General features: G+C 39.7%; 1 protein-coding gene across 4 annotated transcripts in view; it reads right to left on the minus strand.

The window, feature by feature from the left end:
- LOC117400437 (oxysterol-binding protein-related protein 10-like) overlaps positions 1–24,661 on the minus strand; it is a 150,256-nt gene that overhangs the window by 78,223 nt on the left and 47,372 nt on the right. For 3 of the 4 annotated variants that reach the window (XM_059022903.1, XM_034000411.3, XM_059022905.1), the window contains one exon: positions 8,207–8,401. The exons of the other annotated variant lie outside the window; for it this stretch is intronic. In XM_059022903.1, the coding sequence (XP_058878886.1) occupies positions 8,207–8,401 (195 nt within the window). The remainder of the gene's footprint in view (positions 1–8,206; positions 8,402–24,661) is intronic. 4 annotated transcript variants of the gene reach the window in all.

The raw sequence follows: 24,661 nt of genomic DNA on the forward strand, positions 1-24,661 counted from the left end.
CCGCGGCAGGACGTAGTGGGCCCATCTGCCTTGACTGTGACTCCAGATGTGCTCAAGCAGGAGGGGAGCTCAGACTCCAAATAATATTAGTTTTGTTCAACTATCTAATATTTTGTTCTGTGCATATTATTTGTACTCATAAAGCTATTCTATAAAGGTGTGTGTAATACACTTTTATATGCTGCGTTTACTACGGTTTATTTGAGACATTTTTTAAATGTGTAGCTCAGCTGTGACCAAACGTTATTTCAATTAGAATGTTGGTAACCATGGTTTTGTTGCATGTAGGGGTTTCGCTAAATGAGACGTTTTCCAACGGCATAAAAAGTTTTTTTTTTTTTTTTTTTTTTAAAGCACAAAGGTCGATTTCACACATTCTCTGCTTGAATTGAAAAATAAGATCGAACAATAACGGTAAATTCTTTCTAAAATAAACGTCGATATTAATCGTCGATTTGGCAAAAAAATAAAACTAGTAGCAAGCCTAATTATAAGGCAGTGAACAGTTTTGTTTAGGTTGACTGTCTGGCAGATTCTGGAGAAGTTAAACTGGTGTATAAATAGTGTTCCTCGGTCTTGGTTTTTAATCTTAAAAAAAAAAAAAAACATTTTTACAAAATTGAGTTTGTTTTACATATATTAAAATAGGGATGAAAAAATCTCAGTATACACACTTTCCATTTGGAATATTCTGGTTTCTGATTATAATGTCCCTGGCATGTATGATGAATCATAATCTGTGAAAGTCGAAGCCACATTTTCCAAAGTTAGCTGGTACTTTGCGAACACTTGTGCAAACACTGTGCTGACGGAAATAGTACTTACAGCAAATATGAACATGACATCAGCACAAAACAAGCATAAATAGAAAAGAACACTGACAGAACTAGGCAGTGCCAGCCATCAGGAGATGCGTCAAAAATCACACTGGACATTTCCATCAATGCGTTCCATAAGTTTACCAACTAAAACATCACCATTTTCTGTCAAATATTTTTCGATTAAGATTGTCGGCGTTAGGCAGTGTTTTAGCTGATGGACAGACAGTACTGTTGCACAAAGTCACTAATACATACCTCTCTGCAATAAACAGTGGCTGTCCAGCAAAGCTTTCTTTTTATTAAAGCACGTGTAAAACCCGCATAAATGAACTGCTTGTCTCTCAGTATAAACTGGAAATGCAGAACACTATGTATAAAATAAAATAAAGATGCAGAGTACGATTATGTTAACGTAAATTTAACTTAAAGTGTATAAAATATATAGAAAAATCAGTTATATATTTTATATACTGTTTTACAAACCTTAAATATCTATTTAAAAAAATTAAAAAATGTAACAAATATGTTTTTCCAGCAAATTTGTGGCTTTAAAGCAAAAGTACACAAACTATTTTGTACTGGCGGAAGGATACACTACATAGTTCAACATTTCTTGTTTTCTTTTTATAAAACAAACACAGTCATTTTAGACGTGCAATATCCCACTCTAGAGTGTGTGGTAAGACATACAGGGCAGGATTTACAAAAGATCGTAAATGTTAACTCCAGTGTTAAAAAAAAACAAAAAAAAAAAAACATAAATGCTGTAATTGTTTATGAGCCATTGTGAAGACTTTCATCTAATAAGGATTGTTCTTCATGCATGGACAGGCTCTTCTGTTTCTATGAATTATTATTATTATTATTATTATTATTATTATTATTATTATTATTATTTATTTCTTAGCAGACGCCCTTATCCAGGGCGACTTACAATCGTAAGCAAATACATTTCAAGTGTTACAATACAAGTAATACAATAAGAGCAAGAAATACAATAACTTTTGTTCAAGTGTGACAAACCACAATTCAATAATACAGCAGATAATAGTGATAGTTACATCAGGATATGATTAAATAGTGATAGTTACATCAGGATATGATTAAATACAAAATACTACAGGTTAAACACTTTACAGGCAGATTACAGTATTCTGAAGTACAGGATTAAATGCAGTAAAATAGGGGGTAGATAAGAGCAAAATAAAGCACATTTAAATGAAGGGTGATAGTGTCCCAGGATACAAACAGAGGAGTTCTACAGGTGCTGTTTGAAGAGGTGAGTCTTAAGGAGGCGCCGGAATGTGGTCAGGGACTGGGCAGTCCTGACATCTGTAGGAAGGTCATTCCACCACTGCGGAGCAAGGGTGGAGAAGGAGCGGGCTCTGGAGGCAGGGGAGCGTAGCGGAGGTAGAGCCAGTCTTCTAGTGCAGGCGGAGCGGAGAGGTCGAGTGGGGGTGTAGGGAGAGATGAGGGTCTGGAGGTAGCTGGGTGCAGTCTGGTCAAGGCATCTGTAGGCTAGTACAAGAGTCTTGAACTGGATGCGAGCGGTGATCGGGAGCCAGTGGAGCGAGTGGCGTAGTGGAGTAGCGTGGGCGAAGCGAGGCAGAGAGAACACCAGGCGGGCAGCAGAGTTCTGGATGAGCTGGAGCGGACGGGTGGCGGACGCAGGGAGGCCAGCCAGGAGGGAGTTGCAGTAGTCTAGGCGGGAGAGTACCAGGGCCTGGACCAGGAGCTGGGTAGCGTAGTTGGTGAGGAAGGGTCGGATTCTTCGGATGTTGCTCAGGAAGAATCGGATGTTGCTCAGGAAGAATCGGCAAGTGCGTGCCAGAGTGGAGAATCCAATTTTCCAATTTTATTTGATAAAATAAAAGACAGTGAGTTATACGAGTTATTACTAACAGCCTCAAATGTGCTGAAGTTCTCATATCAAAGAAACAAAACAGAAAAAGTGCTATTTTTACTTGTCATACAGTAGCTCTGACCAAATGCTCCTGATTAACATTGTAAGGCTAGCAAAGGATTAATGAGAATATATTTTCACATTCTACAGGCAGCTGTGCAAAGTATGCTGTTATCTGTGCAAAGTCAGAAGAAGATGTTTTATTGCCTGAGAAAGTGGCAATAAACAGAGCAAACTGACCTTAACCTTGACCTTGACCTGACCTGGTGCAAGTTTAAGCTATACAGTATGTGTGTAACTTTTGTGTATTGGAATCAATAAAGGAAGCACATGAATCTGTATTGTGCTCACTCATTTACAGACACCATATTAGTTTCCTTACAATCTTATTATAAATCATGTAAAAATCACAGTTTATAGAACTTTTAACACCCTGCGGTGCTTTGTTTCAGCTCCACAAACACACCTGTTTTTTTTCTGAAGAACCCTCTACATTACATCAGGCACAGTGAATTTAAATGAGACCATTATCCTGGCCTCTCACAAAGATGGTCTTTGTTGAACAGTGACTCATCACTTCTCTCTGTGAAAAATAATACCCGAGTACTGAAACAGAAACAAGCTGCTGTGCACTTTTCTTTACTTCACTTTCCCAATGAAACATGGCCCCGACCACGGCATTTTGATTTTAGTGTTGTGTTCTGGGCAATACCATGTGAAATGAATATTTTCATGCAATCAAGAAACTTTTAAAAATCTAGATTGTGTAACACCCTACCCTGTGTGTATAATCAGCATGCTGTATTTCTGCCAGATGCCTGACCCTTTGCCTTGGCTCTTTGCTAACTGCCTTATCTAGAATTTATTCCAAGGCACCTCAAGGGGTTTTACCATTCTAAAAGCAGTTTCATATTCAAATACCCCAATGTTCAGTCTGTTTTCTCACAAGGACGGTGAAACTGCTGGTTTTATATTTGGAAGAGATCACTATATGATCCACTTCTGATCCAATCACAAGCTTTGGCTTAGTAATTGCATCATATGTAAAATTTGCTTCCCACAATCCCTGCAGCAGTTGACGTTACACAGCACAAGAGCCTCAGGTGTTGATGTCCCAAAAGTTAATGTTCTCCTTCATTTTATAGGCAGCCTTTGTGAGATGAACAGCTACTGTGATTCTTCACTTGAACTGTCATATCCAGTCTACTCTAAAAGCTGTCTTTTTTTCATCTTAGCAAATGTAATAAACACTCATTTGGCCTCATTTACGAAAGGGTACTAAAGTTTATGCTGCGTGATAATTTAAATTAGTGTGCACGTTTATGATTGCGGTCTTTACCATTGCAATTGTGTTCATTATCGCGTGAAATAGTGGGCATATTATGGCGCACACTAAATTTATTGTACCACAGTATGGTAATCAGAATGAATAGTGATGTGTATGGTAATGCATGATAATATATTTAAATGAGACACCCCAATCTAAATAATGAGATGAGCTTCATTCACACCGTATTTACTAAAGGGCGACAACTGTAGTGTGCACCTTAAAGTGAGCGATAATTAGTTTTTCTGGAAACCAGGCTTTAACCACTGATAGGTGCGCTATTTAAACCTCTTTTTCTGGGATGAAAACTAGTGATGTGCAGTTTGATTCTTTTTACTAACTCTGTAATAAAATACACAATATTTAGTATATAGGAAATCGTTGGCTTGTGTATTTTATTTTATTTTTTTGCTGGTCAAATAAAAGGTCCAGAATTTACTACCAATTCAGCCAAGTCATTTTATAGAATACCAATACCATTTCCCAAATGGGTTCACTGTACCCACTGAGCATGTTTCTGAGAAAGCAGTTTAGGATTTTTTATTAACTTCCTGAGCAGAAACTGTGAACACTTTATCACTTTCCCCTTTATAGGTAAATTAAAACAGAATGATTTGACGGACACCCATCTTAAGGGTTACAGGATCCCCAGAGTGAAAAGAAAGGTTATTGTCTCCCAGTTTTATTGCCAAATTTATTAAATGAATAGGATCAGGGAAACTAAGAACAAGTCTAAACCACCTGGTAAAAAAAGACAGTAAAGAACTTGGATGACAGATCATTTCAGATATCCCCAAAATGAGGCCGAACACTTGGACAGATGCATCACTGTCAGTACTGGCCAAGGGACTATAACAATAAATATCCTGCTTGAGGACTGTGCCAGAGACAAGCAATCAGCATAATGTATAGAGGGTGACTTGTAAGTCAATATCTGTCACAAAAGGTTGCAAAGCAATTGCACTTTTGTATATGGGCCTGTCTCCGATGAGATAAAGCACATTCTACACAACCAGAGTGGCCCAATGTTTCTTGAAGGGCTGATGTACTGTTAACCTAACAAATTACAGAAATGTAATAACATCATTAGTGTTTGTAGTCACAAACTGCTTTTACAGAGGGACAAAAAGACTAACAATGTGGTCTGACAAATTCTTGTATATTTTGAAGACCTCACTCTTATATAATAGGTACCTGAATCTGATCATTGCAGCTCAGCTGCAGTTTTCCCTTCACCAATTCAAGACCATTTTTTAAAATAAATTTCAAGATTTTGTTTTACATTTTTGCAATTTTAAAAGTTATTTTTCCATTAAATCTAATACAGCAGCCTCAAAAAAAGTTCTCAGATCTAAAAAGCGATCTATTTGGCAACAGCTTCAAATGACCACCTTATAATGCTAACCATGTACAGTATTTTTTTTTTTTTTGTTTGGAATTCAACGTGCCCAGGGGACTGACTTCTCTAATTTTAACAGTCATGTGTCAGGACTCTTGAACCCCTTGTCAATCATAACTCCTGACAATGTGAATTACTGACAAAGTACTAATCATCCCATTTAAGAATTTTGATGGCACTTTGATGTAATGCAACTGTAAACTCCAGCAGATTGCAATGCAGAAAGGCTGACCTGTTGATCCACTTTATCATAATTACAGTGAATCCTATTAAATGCCAGCCTAAAACTCGTAAGCCTGTTTTGTTGCTGTATTTCTCAAAACATTAACAAGCATTTTCTTTGTTTTATTCGGCAGGAATAGTGTCAAAACTCCGACTCCTTTCCCTAAACAAATGAGAATGTGGTCAGGCTAAATTGGATAATTGATTACCAATTTAGCCTTGCCACATATTTTAATGACTAAAGCTAAGGTTTACAATTTTAGAAAAGCAAACTATGAAGGTATGAAAAAGAGACTAACAGAAGAAGATTGGAGTAAAATAGAGAAAACATCCACAGAAAAAGGATGGCTGTTTTTAAAAGAATGTAGTACTAGAGGTGCAAAACAATTACATCCCAAAAGCAGACAAATCTAAGTCTAAAACAAAATGGCCAAAATGGTTTAATAGATCAATTGAAAAAAATATTCAGCGAAAAAAGGCACTTTACAGAGCGTTTAAAAGGGACCAAAAACAAAGTACACAGAAAGAGTACCCTGAACTGCAAACACAAGTCAAAAAGGAAGTTAGAATGGCCAAGAGAGAGATAGAAATGAGCATTGCTAAGGGGGCTAAAACCAATTCCAAAATGTTTTTCCAATATTATAACAGCAAGAGAACATTCAAGAGGAGGTTAAATGTCTAAGAGATACAAAAATTGCAAAATCATAGACGAAGAACAAAAAATAGCAAATATATTAAATGATTACTTTTCACAAGTTTTTACAAAGGAGGATACGGACAACATGCCCCACATGTCGACCTGTTCCTATCCAGTTTTAAATAACTTTAGCATAACAGAGGCAAAAGTGTTAAAGGGACTAGGAGCTCTTAAAATAAACTAATCCCCTGGGCTGGATGGGATTCTCCCAATAGTACTTAAAGAAATGAAAAGTTATTTACAAACCACTAACCAAGATCATGCAACAGTCTCTTGACACAGGGGTTGTACCAACAGACTGGAGAATTGCAAACGTAATACCGTTCCACAAAAAGGGAGACAAAACCGAACCAGGTAACTACAGACCAATAAACCTGACTTCTATTATATGTAAACTTATGGAAACAATAATAAGATCCAAAACTATAATAAGATTCTGGTATAGTAAGCAAACTTGTTAAATTTGCAGATGACACAATAATAGTTGCAGCAGTAAAATGATCTAGACAGCATTCAGAACTGGGCAGACACATGGCAATGACATTTAATAGAGAAAAGTGTAAGGTACTGCAATAAAAATGTGCATTATAAATATCATATGGGAGATATTGAAATTGAAGAAGGAATCTATGAAAAGGACCTAAGAGTTTATGTTGACTCAATAATATCTTCATCTAGACAATGAGGGGAAGCTATAAAAAAGGCCAACAAGATGCTCGGTTATATTGTGAAAAGTGTTGAATTTAAATCAAGGGAAGTAATGTTACAATGCATTAGTAAGACCTCATCTAGAATATTGTGTTCAGTTCTGGTCACCTCGTTACAAAAATAATATTGCTGCTCTAGAAAGAGTGCAAAGAAGAGCGACCAGAATTATCCCAGGTTTAAAAGGCATGTCGTATTCAGACAGACTAAAAGAATTGAATCTATTCAGTCTTGAACAAAGAAGACTACGCGGTGATCTGATTCAAGCATTCCAAATTCTAAAAGGTATTGACAATGTCGACCCAGGGGACTTTTTCGACCTGAAAAAAGAAACAAGGACCAGGGGTCACAAATGGAGATTAGATAAAGGGGCATTCAGAACAGAAAATAGGAGCCACTTTTTCACACAGAGAATTGTGAGGGTCTGGATCCAGCTCCACAGTAATGTTGTTGAAGCTGACACCCTGGGATCCTTCAAGAAGCTGCTTGATAAGATTCTGGGATCAATAAGCTACTAACAACCAAACGAGCAAGATGGGCCGAATGGCCTCCTCTCGTTTGTAAACTTTCTTAGGTTCTTATATAAAAGGTGGAACTAGACAGACAGCTCCTCATTTAACCTGGGATTGAAGGAGAGAAGGTGTCTGTGCTCTGTCCTGGTCACTGTGGTAGCTATCTGTTGCTACAAGCTCCTCACCCTGCCTAACCAGGCAGTACCTTTGGTTTTGGATTTTGTTTAATTTGTTTATTTTGGAAAATAAAAAGTGTGCTCCCCAACATTTAACCACCCCTGAGTCTGTCTTTCATCTGTTATTCAGGCCGCTTCTCTGTCTTGACAGCCAAGCTACCTTGCCACACATCCCCCTAGCAAACCTCCTGAAAATAAGTTTTCCCGAGAGCATACGCCTTTCTGGATAACACTGTAATTGGAAATATGCAAATAACTCTTTCGTTCATTATAACCTCTTTTGATTTTTACTGTGTAATGGTAAAACTGACTAAATAAATGATCCCAAGCCTATGATTCAGTAACTTACTTTTCAAAAATAGATGTACATTTTATTCAATGCAGCCCATTTGCTGCAGTCATGTTCACCAGTGTTGAGAGTCCAGGAAACAGTGCATCTCCTACCTCTTTGACTTCGATGAGCCCTCCCGGATACTGGTTCTTGGCTCTCCTTGCCGCCGCGGGAGACTTGTGGTGAGTGATGGTGACAATGCTCTGCCCGCCACTGTGAGACAGGTGCCTCTGGCTGCTCGGCGATGCAGAGTTGGAGCCGCCGTGTGGGAGCAGAGAGAAGCTTCTGGTTCTGGCAGCAGTGTTGCTCTGGAACACAAGCATTAGACGTTAGGTTATTCTCATAACCCTGGTTCCCTGAAATAGAAATGTAACCATTACCGAATGGGTGTTTACCTCCTAAAGACCCTGAAACCTGACTAAATATATCAAAGCTGCTCCTCAGAGCCTCTGACGCAGTCATGTCTGCCCCCAAGGGCATATAAGGACTGCACGCACAGATCTCGTCATCATTTTTGCTTCAAGCCTGCTGCAATAATGGACGCAGCGACCTTGAAGGTTAATGGTTACATTTTTATTTCAGGGAACTAGTTATGATAATAACCAGTGGCGACGCGTAGGGGGGGGCACGCCTGGTCACGTGCCCCCCCAGATTTCCAGACTTCTGCCAGGTTTTATTATTTAAAAAAAATAAAAAATTATATATATTATAATATATTATTTTTTTTGTTTTGTTTTAATGTTTTTCATAAGTGGGTAGAGAATATGTGAGCGCGCAGTAGTTTATTTCAAACTTTCAAACCTTAACATAACCACACCGTTATATTTGTTCTCGCGAGAACGAGTGTCTGATCGTTCACCGTTATACTTGTTCTCGTGTGAGACACTTTTTCAGTCAGCGCGGCATTTGAAAATATGTTAAAATGGCAAAAAGACAGCTAAGTTTGGAGTTTTTCTACAGCAAAAAATCTAAACCACCAACGCCAGAGACATCAACAGAAACCGAACCTGACTCTTCTGTAGTTCAGAATGTTAGCAGCAACGAGAGTGACGATACAATTTCAAACGCTCAGGTTAGTGCGGGTGCAGCAACTGTCGAGTCTGTCGATAAGGGAGACCCTTGCCTTGGACCGGATGCAGCTTTGGAATATATCGAAGAAGGTCCGTATCAGCCAGTAATTGATTTTCCAGCCAGTGCCTGTGGGATCAAAACCAGAAAATTCAGGCAAGTGTGGTACAATGAGTATAAATTGCTTGAATACAGTGTACATGATGACAGAGCTTTCCGCTTTTGCTGTCGAGCATTTGGCAATGGGCCAAACAGCGACCTGGCATTTCGAGTTACTGGTTTTTCAAAACATGGAAGAAAGCAAATGAAAGATTTCGGGAACATTCAAAGTGTGAAGCTCATCTAGAAGCCGTTGCTAAATGGAAGGGTAGGCTGCAGTCCTGTAAAACAGGGAGTGTTGCGTCCCAGCTTGATAGTCAAAAGAAAAAAAGAGTGGCGGACAACCGAGCATATTTACAAACTGTAATAGAGAGTACTTTATTTTGCGCTCGCCAGGGTATACCTTTGAGGGGACACGAAGAGGGAATGGATTCCACAAATCAAGGCAATTTGCGGGAATTGATGAAACTGCGTAGTACAGACAACAAACTGATTCAACGATTTATGGTTAACCGAGAGAAATACTACACCTACCTACACAGCCCGTGTCAGAATGAAATAATCGAAATCATGGCTTCACAAGTAATAGATTCAATCGTAAATGAAGTAAAAAAAGCTGAAGTGTTTTCCATCATTGCAGACGAAACAATGGATCTGTCAAGACACGAGCAAGTTGCTCTCATAGTGCGCTACGTAAACCAGTCATTTGAAATACAGAAGCGGTTTATTGGCTTCTACAGGACGCTGCAGACGGACGGGGCTTCACTTGCCACACTGATCAAGAGTACATTATCAGCCTTGGGACTTGATATTTCAGCTCTAAGAGGTCAATGTTATGATGGAGCCGCCAACATGAGAGGACCCTACAAAGGTGTGGCCACACAGATACTTAGCGAAAATCCTCTAGCTTACTATGTTCACTGTTATTCTCATATATTAAATCTGTGCGTAGTGGACATGGTTTCCTGCATTCCAGTTGTCCGAAATTCTTTTGGAATTCTCCAGGCTCTATGAAATTTCATTGAAGTAAGCTCAAAGAGACATGCTGTGTTTGAAAAAATTACGTCACAAAAAACGTATTCTGCGGGGCCAATTACTCTTAAATCACTCAGCGACACTCGTTGGAACTGTCGAGTCGAGGCTATCAGAGCTGTATTGGAAAATTTTGATGAAATGGTTCAAGCTCTGAACGAAATTGCACATGGGGGTTCAAAAGCTTGAACTGAAGCTTATGCACTTCTCAGAAATGTGCAAGACTTCAACTTTCTGTACTGCATGTTTTTTATGCGGAGAGTGCTAATGCAAACAAACCACCTGTCCAAATTTCTTCAATCAAAAGACTTTACATATCAAACAGCAATGGCGATGGCTAAATCCACAGTGTCTGTACTAAAGGAAATAAGAAGTGATGATTTTGCATCCCAAACCTTTAATCACGTCAATGAACTGTGCCAGAAAAACAGTTATTCTGGCCCTTGTGTGCCACGCAAATGGGTTATTCCCACAAAACTTGGAGGAGGGGTAAAGTCCTCTTTTGAAAAGCCCGAGGACTACTACAGGGCTGAAATACTGTACAGCACTCTGGATACCCTTATTGAGGAGGTAGAAGACCGCTTTTCCGAGAATGACCTGTTCATTTTCAAGTCCCTTGCAGACGTTCTCTCTTCTGAAAGCCCATCAGATGAAAGTGTTGGCGCTGTTTCCACCACTTACAGTATCGATCAAGAAGATCTGAACTCTGAAATCAATTTGTTTTCCCGGATGTTCAAAGATGGCATTGCTGACAAGAGTAATGAGGAAGAGGAGCGCACCCAGCTGGAAAAAAGACTGCGATTCTTTCGTGAAATGGCACTGCGTGACACCCTTCCAAATCTGTCCAAACTCTGCGTGCTTTACTTAACTATCCCAGTGACGACAGCATCGGCTGAGAGAAGCTTTTCTTCTTTGCGGCAACTGAAAACTTACCTGAGGACGACAATGACAGATGCTCGTGTTTCTAACCTGGCAATACTACAGATTGAAAAAGGAGGACACGCTGTTAACATACTGGATGTTGTAACAAGGTTTGCAAACAGAAAGGACCGACTCCTACAATTCTTTTGACAAGGTAAAGTTTTTAAAGCATGTACATTTGTTATTGAATTTGTTATTGTCATTTACATTTGTTATTTTTTAGATAATGGTTAGTTGTCACAAAAATAGGATTAGGTCATATGTTTGTTAAAGCATTTCGTATTGGGAGCCGCAAGGTGGCATGGCTATGTTTATTATGAATGGAAAGTTAGCACACGACAACCCAGGAAGTCGCTCTGTTTTCTTTCTGATTAATCACACCCGCTAGTCGTCTCATTACTGTGGTGCAGTCATCGCTGTGTTATTTTTTGGAAAACTTGCTATGTGGTTAACAAATACCCAAGAGATTTGGGGTAATTAAAACTACTTTGTCTACTAACCCTGAACACTGCATACCACCAGGAACTTTAAATTGTGCCCCCCCACTATCAACAGTTACGCGTCGCCACTGATAACAACCTAACGTTCCCTATCAAGTATGAAATCTAACCATTACCTAATGGGTGAGTATACCCAAGCCGTCGCAAGGCAATATTGCAGAATGACTGGAAAGGCTACCTTGCACATTACCATTAGGAACCCCAGTACAAGTAGCTAGGACTAAAAAAATGAGGGAGAAACTAACCTTTATATCTATGTTGCAAGGGTAGACCAGGAAGCCGCCCTTATTACTCTAGTTCCAAAGCCAGGGTTTTGTGGATCCACGACATTGTCTATAGAACCTCGCAAAGTTATTGGGAGTAGCCCACACCGCTACATTGCAGATGTCTGTAACAGATGCACCCTAGTATAAAGCCCACAAAGTAGTCCCTGGTGGAATGGGCAGTGAGCTTTTCTTGATAGAGCAAGTTGGCTCACTAATAGGAAGTCCTGACTTTATCTGTTATCCATTTGGACAGCCTCTGTTTAGACAGGGCTTGACCATGGGACTTCGCCCGTAACAGACAAAAAACAGTTTGGACTGCCTCCAACTTTTTGTCCGGTCAACATAATACACAAGGGCCCACACTGGACAGAGCATATGGAGCTGCCGCTCCCTGTCAGACTGGGTCTGGGAAACTGCTGCCATCAGGCCAAGAAGTTTCTGGAACATTACTACCGTGAGTGCTCTGTTGAGGTAAAAGAGCTCCAAACAGGCAGCTATTCTGTGCACTCTTCTCTGAAAGGTGAACCACAGGTACTTCCTGTGCGCTGGTTCTATGGGGATGTGGAAATAGGTGTCTTTGAAGTCCACCATGGTGAATCAGTCACCTGGCCTGATGGACTGCAACAGCTGTTGCATTGTTAATATTATAACCCTCCTTTGGCTCAGATACAGGTTGACCTGCCTGAGGTCTGAGGCCACAATCCTGTCTTGGCACTAGGAAGTACCTGGAGTACAACCCTTCCTCCAACTGGGAGGGGGTCTATCATCCAAATAGCCAGTTCTTGCAGCAGAGCTGTGGGTCCGTGACTGATGTTGTAGTCATGCTCCGAAAGGGGAGGGCCGTGCTTGAACTGCAGCAATCTGAACGGTAGTAAGCACCCAAATGTCTGTGGTGCACTGACACCAATAGTCCAGATGGCTCCCTGTGAAGGGCCCTGGACCTGTGGCAGCAAATGTCTAGAGCTGCTACTTAGCCTTTGGCTGAGCCTGCACAGAGAACCTATTAAAGCCTCTGCGGCGAGCAGCTGCGTGCCAGTCTTGAACATCACCTCTGGCAGCAGGCACAGCCAGCTGTGCCGGTATTTGCGGCTGCTGGTACCTAGGGCACCAGTTTTCTGCTGGTTTATGTACTGGAGGTTGTCGCTTGGGAAGCAGGCGAACCAGCTCCTTGGTGGATTCCCACGCGCAGTGAGAGTGCTGCAGCATCTCGTCCACCGGGGGACCAAACGTGTGCTCTGGAGTGGTAGGATAACCTTTTCTCAAGCTTGTCCTTGGAGAAAGGGGAACAAAACTTGCAGAAGCTGCGATTAGCCAGTGCTCCTTGGCATGCTCTGGTCCCAGGCAGGAAGGCCACCTACCATGCTTGTCCTCAATAGGCAGACTGGCCTTGGATGTCTCACAGGGATAGGACCTGCGCATGATGCAAGGCGCAAACAATGCAGTATGCAGCTGAACAGTTGCTGCCTCAATCTGCTTATAGATATCGACCAAGCGGGACCGATTCGGTACCGGACTGGTTACCTCGGTACCGGACCAGTGACCTTGGCACCGGTCAGTAACAGGCTGAAACCAGGTCGCTCCCTGGACGGTACCGGGTCGGTGTATTTACTAGTTCAGGACCGGTTCAGTACTGGTGATGCTAAACAAATTTCATTTGTCCGTCACTTTGGTAGGTGACAGGAGGGATTGGGTAAAGAAGTACTGCACTGACTGTATTTTAATCAGAGAGTGACACAACATGGAGGCGAGCATATCTTCAAGGTAGCTTGTTTCCCCACTTAAAACTACTGTATTTCTGTTGGTCGTATATACGTAACAAAGCGGAGACCCCACACACCACAAGCGAGCATCTTACACTAATCAATATGCAGAAGAGCCAGGATCAACTGCATTCGTGGTTAAAGAGCTTTTATCCTCATCTCATCTCAGGGGAAGAATCCGTAACGACAGTGTGTTACACAACATTGCCCATTACATATGCAAACTGTCATGTCAAAAAGGCTTGCTTTATAATAAAGTGGAAGAATGTTTCAAACAGACACCAACATTTTTTAGCATACCACTTTAAAAAAATGATTGCTGGCACTGTAACTTTGAAATGTATGCTTCAGTATAGGCTAAAGAAATGTCATGTAATTGCTTTATTTTCAATAGTATTATTTTCAATAGTATTTTCAAAAGTGTCCTGCAGGATGCTCTTTCAAATCCTATGACTCATCTAAAAGAAGAGTTCCTTGAAAAACGATTTCTGCTATTGAATAACATGTATACAGAGACAGCATCCAGTGGTGCTGCTGGATTTCACAAATCTGTGTACTCATTTAGCACAGACATTCAATATACATTTTGTACGCCTGCATTAACTCTACATATCATTTTTTTTGCCTAACTCTCTATATACCACAATGCTTTGCGCGCAGTGTGACGGAAGTCTCCATTGAAAATCAGCAGAGTCGAGTATCTTGTTAAATAGAATATCTTTTGAAACGCCCTTCTAAATATTATTGGCTGAAGCAGTTTTGAGTGAGGCTGGATTTTCATTGATTAAAATATCAGTGTGTGCTCCCATTGGCTAGAAAGGTTGCAGTGTTTTCGGCACAGTGCGAGATTGACAGTTGGAAGTTTGTCTGTTTGTTGGGAAGTTTGTCTGGTTGATTGGAAATTTGCAGGTCCGTACAGCCTTTCGTATTAATGAATTGACAAATTAATTAATGAATTATTAGATGAATTAACAAATACGTTTATGAATTACTGTATGAATTGACAAATTTATGGACGAATTTCTGGACAAATTGACCAATTCACGAATTGACAAACAAATTGACAAATTCACGAATTGACAAACAAATTGACAAACTAACGGCCGGATAGTTTTAAGAGCCTTTTGTAAATGAGGCCCAATGTTATATTAAGTAGTTACTGTTGCAGCACCCTCTATGACATACTGCGAGAGAGGGAGTTGGACTTATGTGTGAGAGTTAGGCAGCAGCCATTGTATTCGAAGGCCACTAAAGGAAGCAGGAAAGGGATATGCGTAAATGGTATGTATGCCTGAAACTAATCTGCCTACAGTTATTTATGACCAAAGATTCTTGGATATTTCACAAAAAATGCATTACAAAAGGATGTTCTTGAATTTAAACAACATTAAACAACAATCACAAAACTGCTTTCTTGCCAAGTCATTTCAAAATTGGACTTATAATTTCCATCAGGATGTGTGCCTCAAGCTAGAAATAGAATTGAGTCGGGTCCTATATTTACCCGATTTAGTTATTTAGTTCTGATGGCTTTTTCAAGGTCATCAGTGCTGTGCAGTAATGTATCATACCAGGCCAGCTTACACTAGCCCCTCCCCACCTGAACACACCCTGCCTTCCTGCCCCCACTAACCCCCCCCCCCCCCCCCCCAATTCTCAACTTTCAACTATCTGACTCTGACCTTCACTCGTTACTCCTGGACTCCAGGCCAACTACTTGTGCCCAAGACCAGCCCTACTTCTGGTTATCTACAGTTGATTTGTTTTATCGCTGGTGTGTAATGGAAACAATATTGAAATCAAGCTAGATCAGAGCATGGGAATTAGACCAATTTATCACAGGCCACCAATGTGAAAAACACTGCTGTTTTTCCAAATTTATAGTTATTTAGAGCAAGTGCATCTTGAAACGAGTCAGTGTCCCCCATCATAAATCACAAAAAGACACGTTTAGCAGCTAGCTATGAATCTAAAAAAGCTGCATAATATAACACTTTAAAATCCAAGGCATGATGATTCAATTGTCTGGTGACCTTAGGGGCCATTGAAAATGACTGACATTTTCTGAAAGCGTACAAAACTTGTGCTGGGGTGGAGGGGGGTGGTCAAGGGCAGTGTACGCTTTTTGATAACAAAATGTATGACATTTCTATATAGCTTGAAATATTCGCATGCATTTATACAAAAGTACTGTAGAGAGCCGAGATGAAACAGTTCATGGTATTTTACTTCTGGTTGAGAAAAAGGATCCTCTTTATGTTAACATATGTTTCCTTTGCGGTGCACAGCAGTGAAGAGAAGGAAATGGAGTGTCAGCAAGCTACAGTTATTTTTCTCATATGTTTAAAACTTTTCTTGGGCCTATAAAGTTATTTTCTGATACCAATGTGGTTAGTAATACAAGGGCAATTGGTTAAATGTCAAATGGTACAGAAAGACAGCACAGTTAAATTAAAATACAATTTATTGTTAAGTGGCAGATTTTTTGTTATTATTTGCTACTGTATTTCGCCAGTGTGCAAATATGTGCACACTTCATTCAAATACACAGAATAATAATATGTCAAAAATCGGTTTCTCAAACAGTACACTCTACCGTAAAAAAAGATTATTTTAAACTAAAAAAATAAATGCAGCTAGACTGGAAAATCATGCCTGTCATGCAATACTGCTCAGTTTCACTGCAAAATCGGATTAAAAAATAGGAACATATTTCTTGCAATTTATTTGTAGTTGTTAAAATACAACCTCTTGAACTAACTAAGCCTGCAAGAATACAATCCCATTTGACACAAATATGTATTTTTCGGTATAAATAGTAAAAACACGTATGTGTTGGGGGACTTAAAATAATATATAATTTACCTTAATTACTTGAGCTGCCTCTCTCAGTAGATGGAATGCTATGAAAAATATGTAAATCTAAGTAGTACTTGCTTTCTGCGCACGGGCAGTGATCAATATAGGAACGAAGAATATGTGTGTTTTGTTTCTTCAGGCACCCATCCCTTCACCCCATACAGTTATCTTTTGAGTTACAAAACATTAACTGAAGAGACAGATAAGATACAAACTGTGTCCAAGATTAGAAAAAGAATAAATAGCTGACGCAAGCAAAAGCACACAACAGCAGCAGACGATAGAATGCAGGGCTAGAACTGTAACCTCTGCTAATAATAATAATAATAATAATAATAATAATAATAATAATAATAATAATAAAATGCAGCCGCCTTTTCGTGGTTGCAATCTATCTGTACGTTCTGTCAGGTCATAGGTGTACAGTGTGCTGAGCCTTTTCTTTAGGTCAGATTTTGTCACTTTTTTATTTTGAGACCCCCACATGTGTTTAATATAACGGTTGTATCCCAGAAATACTGTAATGCCAACCTCATCCTACATAGGGGGAGGTGGAAATCACAAGGTGCGGTCAGAACTACAAACATCTTATATAATACCAGATACTATTGCAGGGCAAGAAATTAGCACCGGCCATGCGGCAATTGCCATAATGCCCATCAAAATGTATGTTGATTCACGGCAATTATGGCCGCAGTGCCCTTTTTTGCTACAGCAACTCGAGAGGCCTGCACATACCAAATTAGGAAGTGTTTGGATCAAAACAAAACCATGATTACGTGATTTGTGTGGTTAAGTCGCATCAGCAAGAAAAAAACAACAAACAAACAACGAACACTACCCTTCAAGCACATGGATTTCCACCACGTGTAATTATGCCATCTCAGAAGACTCCTGAAAAAAAAAGTAGACGGTTTTGCACTCTGCAATTTTTTAAAATTTTATTTTTTTTATGGAAAATGTTTAAAATAACCACTTGTAAGTAACCTTTTCAGGTTTAATATATATATATATATATATATATATATATATATACAGTGCCTTGCAAAAGTATTCAGACCCCTGACCAATTCTCTCATATTACTGAATTACAAATGGTACATTGAAATTTCGTTCTGTTTGATATTTTATTTTAAAACACTGAAACTCAAAATCAATTATTGTAAGGTGACATTGGTTTTATGTTGGGAAATATTTTTAAGAAAAATAAAAAACTGAAATATCTTGCTTGCATAAGTATTCAACCCCCACACATTAATATTTGGTAGAGCCACCTTTCGCTGCAATAACAGCTTTAAGTCTTTTGGGGTAAGTATGTACCAGCTTTGCACACAGTGTCAGAGTGATTTTGGCCCATTCTTCTTGGCAGATTTGCTCCAGGTTGTTCAGGTTGGTTGGACGACGCTTGTGGACCGCAATTTTCAAACAGTGCCACAGATTCTCAATGGGATTGAGATCAGGACTTTGACTGGGCCACTGTAGGACATTCACCTTTTTGTTCGTGAGCCACTCCAATGTTGCTTTGGCCTTGTGCTTGGGATCATTGTCCTGCTGAAAGGTGAATTTCCTCCCAAGCTTCAGTTTTTTAGCGGACTGAAGCAGGTTCTCTTGCAGTATTTCCCTGTATTTTGCTCCATCCATTCTTCCTTCAATTTTAACAAGATGCCCAGTCCCTGCTGATAAGAAGCATCCCCACAGCATGATGCTGCCACCACCATACTTCACTGTAGGAATGGTGTGTCTTGAGGCATGGGCAATGTTAGGTTTGCGCCACACATAGCGCTTTGAGTTTTGCCCAAAAAGCTCTATCTTGGTCTCATCTGACCACAAAACCTTGTCCCACATCGCAGCTGGGTCACTCTCATGCTTTCTGGCAAACTCCAGATGTGCTTTCAGATGGTACTTTTTGAGTAACGGCTTCTTTCTTGCCACCCTCCCATACAGGCCAGTGTTATGCAGAACTCTTGATATGGTTGACTGGTGCACCATTACTCCACTCCCAGCCACTGAACTCTGTAGCTCCTTCAAAGTGATTGTTGGCCTCTCTGTGGCTTCTCTCACAAGTCTCCTTCTTGTTTGAGCGCTGAGTTTTGAGGGACAGCTTTTTCTTGGCGGTGCCTGGGTGGTGTGATGCAGCTTCCACTTCCTGATTATTGATCCAACTGTGCTCACTGGGATATCCAAACACTTGGATATTATTTTGTACCCTTTCCCTAATCTATGCATTTGTATTACTTTATCTCTAACTTCTGTAGAATGCTCTTTGGTCTTCATTTTCCTTCAGATTCACAGTCTGACCAATGATCCTTCAACAGTGGGGTTTTTATCCAGAAAATGTGACAGCAACTTTAATGGTTCACAGGTGGAGGCCAATGGTAAGGTAATTGTGTCCTCGTTAGGGCAATTTCTTTCATCGGTGTAAACTGGGAGCTTCCACAGCACAGGGGCTGAATACTTATGCAAGCAAGATATTTCAGTTTTTTATTTTTCTTAAAAATATTTCCCAACATAAAACCAATGTCACCTTACAATAATTGATTTTGAGTTTCAGTGTTTTAAAATAAAATATCAAACAGAACGAAATTTCAGTGTACCATTTGTAATTCAGTAATATGAGAGAATTGGTCAGGGGTCTGAATACTTTTGCAAGGCACTGTATATATATATATATATATATATATATATATATATATATATATATATATATATACATACAGACGTGCTCAAATTTGTTGGTACCCTTACAGCTCATTGAAATAATGCTTCATTCCTCCTGAAAAGTGATGAAATTAAAAGCTATTTTATCATGTATACTTGCATGCCTTTGGTATGTCATAGAATAAAGCAAAGAAGCTGTGAAAAGAGATGAATTATTGCTTATTCTACAAAGACATTCAAAAATGGCCTGGGCACATTTGTTGGTACCCCTTAGAAAAGATAATAAATAATTGGATTATAGTGATATTTCAAACTAATTAGTTTCTTTAATTAGTATCACACATGTCTCCAATCTTGTAATCAGTCATTCAGCCTATTTAAATGGAGAAAAGTAGTCAATGTGCTGTTTGGTATCATTGTGCGCACCACACTGAACATGGACCAGAGAAAGCAAAGGAGAGAGTTGTCTGAGGAGATCAGAAAGAAAATAATAGACAAGCATGGTAAAGGTAAAGGCTACAAGACCATCTCCAAGCAGCTTGATGTTCCTGTGACAACAGTTGCAAATATTATTAAGAAGTTTAAGGTCCATGGAACTGTAGCCAACCTCCCTGGGCGCGGCCGCAAGAGGAAAATCGACCCCAGATTGAACAGAAGGATAGTGCGAATGGTAGAAAAAGAACCAAGGATAACTGCCAAAGAGATACAAGCTGAACTCCAAGGTGAAGGTATGTCAGTTTCTGATCGCACCATCCGTCGCTTTTTGAGCGAAAGTGGGCTCCATGGAAGAAGACCCAGGAGGACTCCACTTTTGACAGAATAACATAAAAAAGCCAGACTGGAATTTGCTAAAATGCATATTGACAAGCCACAATCCTTCTGGGAGAATGTCCTTTGGACAGATGAGTCAAAACTGGAGCTTTTTGGCAAGTCACATCAGCTCTATGTTCACAGACGAAAAAATGAAGCTTTCAAAGAAAAGAACACCATACCTACAGTGAAACATGGAGGAGGCTCGGTTATGTTTTGGGTCTGCTTTGCTGCGCCTGGCATCTGTGCAGGGCACAATGAAATCTCAAGACTATCAAGGCATTCTGGAGCGAAACGTACTGCCCAGTGTCAGAAAGCTCTGTCTCAGTCGCAGGTCATGGGTCCTCCAATAGGATAATGACCCAAAACACACAGCTAAAAGCACCCAAGAATGGATAAGAACAAAACATTGGACTATTCTGAAGTGGCCTTCTATGAGTCCTGATCTGAATCCTATCGAACATCTATGGAAAGAGCTGAAACTTGCAGTCTGGAGAAGGCACCCATCAAACCTGAGACAGCTGGAGCGGTTTGCTCAGGAAGAGTGGGCCAAACTACCTGTTAACAGGTGCAGAAGTCTCATTGAGAGCTACAGAAAACGTTTGATTGCAGTGATTCGCTTTAAAGGTTGTGCAACAAAATATTAGGTTAGCGGTCCCACGATTTTTGTCCATGCATTTTCATTTGTTTTATTATTTACAATATTATGTTGAATAAAAAATCAAAAGCAAAGTCTGATTTCTATTAAATATGGAATAAACAACGGTGGATGCCAATTACTTTTGTCAGTTTCAAGTTATTTCAGAGAAAATTGTGCATTCTTCGTTTTTTGTGGAGGGGTACCAACAAATTTGAGCACATCTGTATATATATATATATATATATATATATATATATATATATATATATATATATATATATATATATATTTACTGTAACTCACTTGAATATGGTTCAATTGCCATTATCCCCTTATTTAAATACTTTTCTACATTGCAGTACCATGTTTATTATCATTACTTGTCTTTATTATGATAAAAAATAATGTATACTAGAGGGCTCCCGAGTGGTGCATCCGGTGAACGCGCTCCACGTGGAGTGTGGGATGTGCTCTATAGCCTGGACATCACTGGTTCGAGTCCAGGCTATTCCACTGCCGACCGTGGATGGGAGCTCCCAGGGGGCAGGGCACAATTGGTCGAGCGCCATCCGGGAGGGGGAGGGCTTAGGTCAGCTAGGGTGTCCTTGGCTCACTGTGCACCAGCGACCCCTGTGGTCTGGCCGGGCGCCTGCGGGCCTGCCTGTAAGCTGCCCAGAGCTGCGTTGTCCTCCGACGTTGTAGCTCTGAGGTGGCTGCATGGTGGGCCTGCAGTGTGAAAAAGAAGCAGTCGGCTGACGGCACACGCTTTGGAGGACAGCGTGTGTTCATCTTCACTGCTCCCGAGTCAGTGCGGGGGTGGAAGCGGTGAGCTGAGCCTAAAAATAATTGGCTATTCCAAATTGGGAGAAAAAGATAAAAAAACAATTGGCGACTACTAAATTAAAAAAATAAATAAATAAGGTATATTTTTTCAGTTCATCCATAAATGCAACACAGTGCCTCGACATTTTGTATGTTACACTTGGGAATGACATTTAAGAGTTTAGGCTATGTTAAACTGTGTAGAATGTGTGCTATTAAAATTTAAGAAAATTGTCCCATGGCATAGAGGTAAAAGCCAATGCCTTCTGTGCAGGGAGCTACGTCCTCACAGGCTCGAATCGAATCTATGCTGCTGGTTGATGGGCTGGCCGGCTGCCCAGTGGCAATTGGCTAGATTGCCGATGGGGAGGTTTAATTTCCCGGTCAGGGATCTCGCCGCCTCTCGGGTGCATAGCTACCTCCTGTCTGACAATCGCTCAATTGTTCTTTTACGGTCTTGGTGAGGACGGCTGTGTTCCTCCGAACAGTGAAGTTTTTTCCAAAAAAATTATTTTCTGACCCTGTGGGCACAAAAGTCAACCTCATGCCAACAAGTTAGTAGGACAGTTCATACAATTAAAAATGTACAGAGGCAGGTTTTGCTGCACATGAACAGTTTGAGTTCACATGTTATCAAGCTTCTTGTACTTTGTTGGTTCCCGTCATCTCAATGGTCAATTGTGAATATAATGCATGCAATAGCTAGAGACTAGATCATAGAAATGCTGTGACTGCTAATTGCAGCTTGCGGGTTAATTGACAGAAATTAAATCCAGGTTTATAAAAAAAAAAAAAAAAAACGTACAAATTCACTCACTTGCAATGCGTGTTTGTGAATGATGAATAAGCGACTGAATTCTGGATTTTGGATTTCTTTGTGCCCCTCAACTAACCTACAATTTACCTATCTGTCAACCGAACTTTTGGAAGATAAATCTATATAATAAATACAATATTCTGTGTTTGGAGAGTCGGGATGCTTTATATTGCTATAGCAAGGTGATCAATAAGGAATACAACATGCTTCTTTCTTTATAAATATATAGAATATGAATACAGGCCTTTTGTTAGTATATTCCATCTGCAACATTGTCATTAAAAATAAATGTCTTTCTGTGTATATTTGCTTCAGCCGTATTTAAAAGGGTGTTTAAAAGGGACCAAAAACACAGAAAGAGTACTTGGAACTGCAATCATAAGTCAAAAAGGCCAAGAGAGCGATAGAAATGAACATTGCTAAGGGGGCCAAAACCAATTCCAAAATGTTTTTCCAATATTATAACAGCAATAGAACATTCAAAGAGGAGGTTAAATGTCTAAGAGACACAAATGGCAAAATCATAGACAAAGAAAAAAAAAATAGTAAATATATTAAATCATTACTTTGCACAGGTTTTTACAAAGGAGGATACGGACAACATGCCCCACATATCGATCTGTTCCTATCCAGTTTTAAATAACTTTAGCATAACAGAGGCAGAAGTGTTAAAGGGACTAGGAGCTCTTAAAATAAACAAATCCGGATGAGATCCTCCCAATAGTACTCAAAGAAATGAAAGAAGTTATTTACAAACCGCTAACCAAGATCATGCAACAGTCTCTTGACACAGGGGTTGTATGGTCAGCATGGTTTTAGGAAAGGGAGATTGTGTCTAACTAACCTGCTTGATATTTTTGAGGATGCAACATCGACAATGGATAATTGCAAAACATATGACATGGTTTGTTTAGATTTCCAGAAAGCCTTTGACAAAGTCCCGCATAAAAGATTAATTCTCAAACTGAACACAGTAGGGATTCAAGGAAATGCATGCACATGGATTAGGGAGTGGTTAACATGTAGAAAACAGAATGTACTGATTAGAGGAGAAACCTCAAAATGGAGCAAGGTAACCAGGGGTGTACCACAGGGATCAGTATTAGGTCCTCTGCTATTCCTAATCTACATTAGTGATGTAGATTCTGGTATAGTAAGCAAACTTGCTAAATTTGCAGACAGCACAAAAATAGGAGGAGTGGCAAACACTGTTGCAGCAGCAAAGGTCATTCAAAATGATCTAGACAGCATTCAGAACTGGGCAGACACATGGCAATGACATTTAATAGAGAAAAGTGTAAAGTATTGCACGCAGGCAATACAAATGTGCATTATAAATATCATATGGGAGATACTGAAATTGAAGAAGGGATCTATGAAAAAGACCTAGGAGTTTATGTTGACTCAGAAATGTCTGCATCTAGACAATGTGGGGAAGCTATAAAAAAGGCCAACAAGATGCTCGGATATATTGTGAGAAGTGTTGAATTTAAATCAAGGGAAGTAATGTTAAAACTTTACAATGCATTAGTAAGACCTCACCTAGAATATTGTGTTCAGTTCTGGTCACTTCGTTACAAAAAGGATATTGCTGCTCTAGAAAGAGTGCAAAGAAGAACGACCAGAATTATCCCGGGTTTAAAAGGCATGTCGTATACAGACAGGCTAAAAGAAATGAATCTATTCAGTCCTGAACAAAGAAGACTACGCGGTTATCTGATTCAAGCAGTCAAAATCCTAAAAGGTATAGACAATGTCGACCCAGGGGACTTTTTTGACCAGAAAAAAGAAACAAGGACCAGGGGTCACAAATGGAGATTAGATAAAGAGGCATTCAGAACAGAAAATAGGAGGCACTTTTTTTACACAAAGAATTGTGAGGGTATGGAACCCTGTAATGTTGTTGAAGCTGACACCCAGGGATCCTTCAAGAAGCTGCTTGATGAGATTCTGGGATCAATAAGCTACTAACAACCAAATGAGCAAGATGGGCTGAATGGCTTCCTCTCGTTTCTTATGTTCTTATGTATTGTTTGTGGTTAAAAAATCAAAAAATAATTATTGTTGTTTTTGTAAGACCGTGTTTTTGTACAGTAATTCAAAGTAACATTACAGTTAAATAAAAGGTTGTAGTTAATGCATAACCCCATAAGTTAGCATGTACAGTATTTTTTTAAGTACTCATGACTTCAAGGTAATGTTGCATTTTACTAGGCCTGATTGTACAACAAACCTTGCACACTGACAGATGAACAAAATAAAATACCATGAACCACAAGACCACTGTTGTTTTTTGGTATTTATATCTGAGTGTTT

This window comes from Acipenser ruthenus, chromosome 4 (assembly GCF_902713425.1).
Source record: "Acipenser ruthenus chromosome 4, fAciRut3.2 maternal haplotype, whole genome shotgun sequence".
NCBI lineage: Eukaryota > Metazoa > Chordata > Actinopteri > Acipenseriformes > Acipenseridae > Acipenser > Acipenser ruthenus.